Genomic DNA, 8,210 nt, shown 5'->3' on the forward strand with positions numbered 1-8,210 from the left:
GAATCAGTGACCCAACTATATGTACCCTCAAAATAATTAATTCTACCCAGGCTGCCAACATAAACAAATGAATTAAAAAATTAGAAGCTTATATACAAGAAGACACTTTTACAACTATAGACATCAAAAAAAGAAAAAGAGCTTTAGACATGCAGTATTTCCCTAGAAGAGCATTTCTCTAGAAGAGCATTTACTATAGTAATTACATAGTAAGCAAAGTAAGAATTGCAGGAAAAAACAAGCTAAAAATTGGTATTAAATTTGTTTAATATCTTTAATAATTCTATTATTTGTAAATCCTTCCAAAAAAGGGCATTACAGTTTTTCAGTTTATTGCAAACATATCTTTAAAAAAAGTCAGCCCTACTGTTGAAGCTATAATACAAATTCTTAAATTATTGTTATTATACTAAAAAGCACAATGGAGAACATCTTATTTAAATAAAATGAGGATGATACTTCACTGGGGAATATAGCCAACAGATTTTTTTCTCTCTCCATATCTACATCCAATGGTGGTGTTTTATAGGCAAATTTTAAGCAAATGCAAGTTTTTAAAAAATAATGAAAGCCATGTTTTGCTCAGGAATACTATTATACACAGATCATATAGATTGTTTTATAGCAGATACTAGTCTGCCAAATTTCAGATGGCAAAATATTAAGCAGTGAGTTTGGTACTGTCCAGCTAGTTGTTTCTTGTCATCCTGGAGAATCTGTCAATGGGTAATGTTGAGACCATCTTGTCACCACAATTTCTCTTCTCAGAGGTGACTCCACTATGATAGAACATTCATATCTTTAAGATGCAAGCCCTAGCAAAACGCCTCCCACAAATCCACTGGATTTCACAATGTTCTGTTTAACAAATTCTGTTGCTTCTTCTATTATATTGTTGATTTCAGGTGCTGCCTTATTTGCTCGTTTCTTAATCTGTCTTTTTGCTTTGTTTACATCTTTTTCAACTCTCTTCCAGCCGATCGGCACATAGCCACTGTGACTGGCAATCTGAAGGAGAAGAAAGCCACCACCTACTGCAGCTGCTGCAAGTTTTCCAACTTTCTGGAACAAAAATCCCGCACACCAGCCACTCACTCCACCCATTACAATCTGGGTGGCTACTGAGTATTTTTCTACCATAGGTCCGGAACTGTGGCCAAACACTCGATTCCACCAGTGGTGTCTTCTTGCATACTCAGTTAAATCCAACACTTCGTAAGAGTCATCATCACTTTCATATTCTTGGGGAGGGGCATTCCGGGTCTCCATGACCTACTTTTTTTTTAAATAATGCAAGCTGCTCAAAACCAAGATAATGACTTTTAATATGAGAGTACAAGATTTTTAGTTATAGAACAAAGATGGGGGTAAGGGGCCTGAGACAACACCTAGCCCAACTTCCTTCCATCAGACCCATTTTATAGATTAGGAAATGGAGGCACCAGGAAGTTAACTGAATTACCCAAGAACATATAAATAGTATTTACCTCTTACCTTTTATAACACTTACTCTTTATGTGATTATATTAAGGAATTATTAACTTATTAAAGTATGAAAATGGTATTGTGGCTATAGTAAAAAATCTTATTTATTAGAGATAAATACTGAAATATTTGTGGATGAAATGATATGATGGCTAATATATGCTTCAAAATAATATAGAAGTGAGTGAATGAATGAATAGGTATAGATGAAACAAGATTGGCCATGAGTTGCTAATTACTGAAGTTGAGTGATATGTGTCTAGGATTTCATCTTACTCCTCCATCTTCTTTTATATGTGCTTGAAATTTTCAATCATTAAACAATTTTTTAAATAAAAAACTTTATAGTGGATTTTGTTTTTGACTATGATAGACTAAATGGTACCTGTGGTAAACAAGCATAAAACTAGAAAAATATATGAAACAATCATTTCAAATGTTGGACAAGAGGCAGTGCAGGATTGTGATCCCTGATGGAAGGGAAACAAATGATGTAAGTCGCACATCACCCTTGTTTTCTGATCGGAGATAATTTTCCTTACCATGATGCAAGGATGGGGAACCCAAACAGAGCTGGTAGTCTCACTGAGCTGAGGAAACATAGTTTAAAGTTCAAAGGTGTTGAGATGAATGGAATTTTCTCAGAAAGGAGGGAGTTTCACAAAGATACTCTAGAAATCTGCATGAAGTTCCCCTTGTAACTTCTACTGAATTCTTAGCTGATCTTGCACAGTCCAAGACTCCTGAAGGCCAAGCAGGAAACCATCACAGGGGTCCTGCAGCTTACACAGGGCTGGGATACATGGTGTGCTAATCAGTCGAGAGGAGAGACCCCTGGTATTCAGTTGATAGCCAAGAAAGGCCACACCTTAGTACAATGGATATTCTAGCTCTAAAATAAAGACTAGATCTGCCCTAACCAAGTTAAAAACAAGATTCAAAAGTACTGTGTCAATTCACAAGTAAATGAACTGCCATCAGAACAAAATTCAACACCATCTAAAAGAAGGCAATAAAATCTAGGCACTTAACAATATACTATACACAATCCAGAAAAAAATTTAAAATTATCAGGTAGAAAAAGATCTCTCTGTACTTTTCATTCAATTTTTCTGTAAGCTGTTCTAAAAATACACTTGATATTGGGACACCATCAATATCAAGTGATATAGCATATGTGTAATTGGGTTTATAGGATAGAGTGAGAAAGAACTCTATCCTATTAACTATCAACTCTATCCTAATAGCTCTATTATTTGGAGGAATAATACCCGATTTTTTTCTTCAAATTTGATGGAAAATATCAGCACACAGCTCTAAGAAATAAAACAAAGGAGAAAGATAATCACAAAGAAAATAACACCAAGATTCATTGTAATTACATTGTTGAAAACTAATGATAAGAGAAAATATTTAAAACAGTCCAAGATGCATTACATACAGGGATCTATGATAAGAATTATGACTGACTTGTCATCAAAACCAATGCAAATCAGGAGACAATGGAATGACATTTTAAAAAATTACTAGAGGGGGAGGAAAAGGGGACCCATCAACATTTATTAGCCTGTAATTGCATATCCAGCAAATATATCCTTTAAAAAATGAAAGTGAAATAAAGACATTGTCTTACCAGGAAACCTGCACTGCAAGAAGTGTTGAAGGAAGTTTAGGATGAAGGAAAATGGCATCAGGAAGAAAACTTGGATTTATACAAAGGAATAAAGAGTACATGAAATGGTAATATATAAAATAGAAAAATCTATTTTTGAGTCTGAAAACATAATACGTATCTGAAAAATCCAAATGTAGATATTTTAGGCTGTCAGTATGTCAATGGCCACCATGGCTTTCCAATTTTGTGCTTTAAAAAAATTACAGCATTGTCCTTCTGCCAAGTGAGATTACAGTGAGAAGACTGTGGTCTATGAGGAAGCAGGTTCTCACTAGACACTGAATTGACCATCACTTTTATCTTGCACATCCAGCCTGCAGAACTGTAGGAAATAAATTTCTGTTGTTTATAATAAAAAAAAATTTACAGCTTTCATTAGATTGTGTATGAAAAAAACTGGTCATGAAATATTAATACATGGCATTTAACTAGTGCAATCTCTGTTATACCATGCTTCTCTTTTTCTGCTTCCTTTGGATAACTTATTAGAATATTATATTAAAATGAAGCAGAAGTATAATAGGTTTATGTTAGCTTTTAAATAATATTTTGATAATAATTTCTTCCCTTTTTATAATCTCCTATTGATTTACCTACTATATCATTCTTCCCCACTCCCACCCCCAGCCAACCTGCTGAGTTCACTTTTCCTCATATGTACTTTCAAACTGATAATTAAAAAGAGGGTATAAAAATAGTGTCAAAAAAAAATCTAGAAGGTGCTCGCTTCAGCAGCACATATACTAAAACTGGAATGATACAGAGAAGATTAGCATGGCCCCTGCCCAAGGATGACATGAAAATTTGTGAGGCATTCCATATTTTTCAAAGAAGACATACAGATGGCCAAAAAGCACATGAAAAGATGCTCAACATCACTAATTATTAGAGAAATGCAAATCAAAACTACAATGAGGTAACACCTCACACCAGTCAGAATGGCCATCATCAAAAAAATCTACAAACAGGGGCTTCCCTGGTGGTGCAGTGGTTGAGAGTCCGCCTGCCCATGCAGGGGACACGGGCTCGTGCTCCAGTCCAGGAGGATCCCACATGGCATGGAGTGGCTGGGCCCATGAGCCACAGCCGCTGAGCCTGCGCGTCTGGAGCCTGTGCTCCACAACGGGAAAGGCCACAACAGTAAAAAACTAAAAATAGAACTACCATATAACCCAGCAATCCCACTACTGGGCATATACCCAGAGAAAACCATAATTCAAAAAGATACATGCACCCCAATGCTCAGTGCAGCACTATTTACAATGGCCAGGACATGGAAGCAACCTAAATGTCTATCACAGAGGAATGGGTAAAGAAGATGTGATACATATATACAATGGAATATTACTCAGCCATAAAAGAGAACAAAGTATGTCATTTGCAGCAACATGGATGGACCTAGAGTTGTCATACTGAGTGAAGTAAGTCAGACACAGAAATACAAATATCATGTGATATCACTTATATGTGGAATCTCAAAAAAGGTACAATTGAACTTATTTACAAAACAGAAGTAGAGTCACAGATGTAGAAAACAAACTTATGGTTACCAGGAGATGGGTGGGGGAGGGATAAATTGGGAGACTGGGACTGATATACACACTACTGTATATAAAATAGATAACTAATAAGAACCTGCTGTATAGCAAAGGGAACTCTACTCAATACTCTGTGATGGCCTATATGGGAAAAGAATGTAAAAAAAAAAAGAGTGGTTATATGTATATGTATAGCTGATTCAGTTTGCTGTATACCTGAAACTAACACAACATTTTAAATCAACTCTACTCCAATAAAAATTTTTTTAAAAGGTAATTAAGGTAAAATAAGATCATATAGATGGGCCTAATTCAATAAGACTGGTGTCCTTGAAAGGAAAAATTAGGACATAGAGACACACAGAGAAGTGAGACCCTGGGAGAAGAGGGCTATCTTCAGGCCAAGGACAGGGGCCTCAGAAGAAATCAGCCCTGCTGACACCTTGATCTTGGACTTGTAGTCTCCAGGATTGTGAGAAAACAAATTTCTGTTAAGCCATCCAGTTTGTGTACTTTGTCATGGCAGCCCTAGGAAACTAATACATCCTCTAAGAAAGAAACCAATACATCCTCTAAGAAAGAAACTAATACAAGATAGTACATCAAAAAAAAAAAATCTAGAAGGAAGAATCATATGCATTTCTACCTAAATTTTTTCTGCAATTTGGGTTACAGGCATATATTTTTTTAATTGATGTAATTATGCTATAACTTTGTATCCCACTTTTTTACTTGATACTATACTGTAAATAGTTTCCATTTTTTATATATCTGTGTAATATTCCATGCTTTAGCTTTTATTCTTTTATTTGTTTTTTTAAGTATTTTATTTCAGTTTGGACATTTTGGTTGAAGAGTGGATACTTTTAATGGATAACTCAGTGTTCATATGTTTTTGATTTTATTTATTTTTGTGTGAATTGTCTGTTTCTGATATCAGACTGGTATTTGCAGTCTCTTTGCGACTGAACAATCATTCACATCACAGAGGTTTATTTTTTCAACTTTCTCCCTTTTCTTGCATCTCATCCCCCAAAAGTATAATCTCATCCATGCCACAGGGTCCAGTTCAGATCTTAACCTCTTTACTGAACTTTATCTGAACTTCTCAGATCCTCTGTAGTATAGGATATATAGTGATATTCAATAAATACGTGTTGACTTAAAATGAAATTGAATCTGGGGCTAGTCATTTATAACTCAATAAAAATTAGTTTAATAACATTATTTTATTGGAAGTTGTGAAGGTTTGAGAAAACTGTAATGATTTAACCATTAACTTTATTTTCCTTTTTGTGTATGCAAACGAGTATTATATGTAAAAAAAATCTATCTAAGCCCAATTCTAAATGATTTAAAATTTTAAATTAAATGAAAGCAGTGTAATATAATTTAATTGACATGATTTTTTCATAGTGGTACAAAAATAATTGTATATTTTGTAATCTATAGCATCTTGAATTCAATAAATACACACGAGGTCAGATATGGTGGCAAGGAGAGTATATATTCGGCTACCTGGGAGGTTAGAGAGGAAGACCCAGGGAAAAGGAGAGGAGCACAGAAATGAGGAATTGGAAGATGTCAAAAGCAAATGTCAAAATGTCGTGTCAGGACAGTTCTGTATATTCCACAGAGTTAACACTGAATTACATACGCCCTTGCATGATTCCCTCATATTCCTTGTGTGCTAGTTCTGTCTTCCCAACCAGATCATACATTTTGCAAAGTGAAATGTGGTGTAATCTTCTCCCGTAGAGCTGGCAAAGCACTTGAGCTGCAAATCTCTGGTTGGTGTTTAGTGATTGTGCTTCGTTTCATCTAAGCATACACCCATCAGAAAGATATTTCTGTTTTGGACTCTAACCAGAAAATCAAATTATCCTTTTAGTTTTCCGGTCTTATGAGTTAATATGAATCAGAATCTTATTAGTATATAAAAGATGCTATTCTTTACTTAAGACCACTCTGCTAACTAGACATCCCACTGACTGCACTCTCATGCTTATTTATGAATATGTGAATATCACAAAAAGAAATCAACACAACTTTGCTAATGACAATATATAAACTGATGCTAACAAAGAGGAATGGAAATCTTTAAGTTTACCCCTTAATTCTCTTATGGTATATATAATGAAAAAACCTTAGTCTTCTATCTGCCTATGTAGGGAAAAATCCAGTTCTTCCTACTGTGTGTTTCTTTCCTATGTGTCTCCCTTACTAGGTCCCACAGAACACTTCACTCTGGTCACCAGCTGTGTGGAGGTTTTTCCCCACATCAAGCAATTCACCATGATACCAGCTGGGTGTTCTACAATCTAACTCAGTTCTGACACTGCCTACCTGGACTTCGCATCAGATCCCTCAGGTTAAGGGCTCAGTCCCACAAGATTGCCCCTCCTACCACACTGCAGATGCCAATCACTAGTAGGTCCCCGGGTTACCCACAACTTCTGTCTGAGTTTGCCTACAAATCAGAGGTTCCGGTGACTGCCTCCTCAGGTTTGATTAATTTGCTAGAGCTCACAAAACTCAGGGAAACACTTACTTACATTCACCAATTTCTTAAAGGCTATAGTAAAGGACAGATGAACAGCCAGAGGAAGAGATACATAAGGCGAGGTCTGGGAGGGTCCCAAGCACAGGAGTTTCTGTCCCCATGGAGTTGGGGTGCATCACCCTCCCTTACAGATGTGTGTTCACTAACCTGGAAGCTCCCCACACCCCATACTTTGGGGATTGTATGGAGACTGTATTACTTAGGCATGATAGATCATTTACTCTATTTTCAGCCCTTCTTTCTTCTCAGGATATTGGAGGTGGGGCTGAAAATTCCAGGCTTCTAATCATGGCCTGGTCTTTCTGATGGCAAGCCCTCATCCAGGAGCCATTTAGGAGCCCATTCAGAGTCACATCATTAGAACAAAAGATGCTCCTAGTGGTCTTATCACTTAGGAACTTACAAGGGTTTTAGGAGCCCTGGTCCAGGAACCAGGAGCAGAGACCAATATATATTTTTTCTATTATTTCACAGTATACTATACAGATTTATTTTAAAATTTTTTCAAATATTTTAAAAGATTTTTAAAAACTCAACACATAAATAGGGAAAAATAAATAAACAGGAGTCTGGTGGAAGAGAAAGTAGTACAGGTGAAGAAAGCAAAGAGAGGGCATGATCTTAACGTCTGGTAGTAATGGATCAAGGTTGTTTGTGGATTTGCTCACTACTGACAATTGTAACCATACTAAAACATTTGCTTTGAACAGAATGAGATTATGGAGGAAAGGTCAGTCCCCAGATTTCTCATGCACTGGAAGTAGCCTAATTTTCAATTAAACCTTGTAGGCATATTCTGACAATAACACTGTTTTCATTACTCAGCGTACCTTAAAACATGCATGTGACTCAGGAAACAGATGTTATTAAAAGTGTCCATCCACTACTGGAGCTTTTTTTTTTTTTTTTTTTTTTCGGTACGCGGGCCTCTCACTGCTGTGGCCTCTCC

At 36.1% G+C, this 8,210-nt stretch overlaps 1 protein-coding gene and 1 non-coding gene across 2 annotated transcripts; one reads left to right on the top strand and one right to left on the bottom strand.

Annotated features, from left to right (window-relative positions):
- Positions 1–317: 317 nt before the first annotated feature.
- On the bottom strand, positions 318–1,269 carry LOC102983088 (FUN14 domain-containing protein 1-like). The gene has a single exon (XM_007115774.2). It carries the CDS (start codon positions 1,267–1,269, stop codon positions 802–804), a length of 468 nt encoding a protein of 155 aa, XP_007115836.2. The 3' UTR covers positions 318–801.
- A 2,610-nt stretch (positions 1,270–3,879) lies between these two features.
- LOC112063516 (U6 spliceosomal RNA) lies at positions 3,880–3,986 on the top strand. Its single transcript, XR_002891025.1, has one exon. It is a non-coding gene; the product is annotated as a U6 spliceosomal RNA (small nuclear RNA).
- The last annotated feature ends 4,224 nt before the right edge of the window (positions 3,987–8,210 follow it).

Source organism: Physeter macrocephalus, chromosome 11, assembly GCF_002837175.3.
Source record: "Physeter macrocephalus isolate SW-GA chromosome 11, ASM283717v5, whole genome shotgun sequence".
Taxonomy (NCBI): Eukaryota; Metazoa; Chordata; class Mammalia; order Artiodactyla; family Physeteridae; genus Physeter; species Physeter macrocephalus.

Coding starts and splice junctions, on each gene's coding strand:
- LOC102983088 (XM_007115774.2), bottom strand. CDS start 1,269: ATGGAGACCCGGAATGCCCCTCCCCAAGAATATGAAAGTGATGATGAC.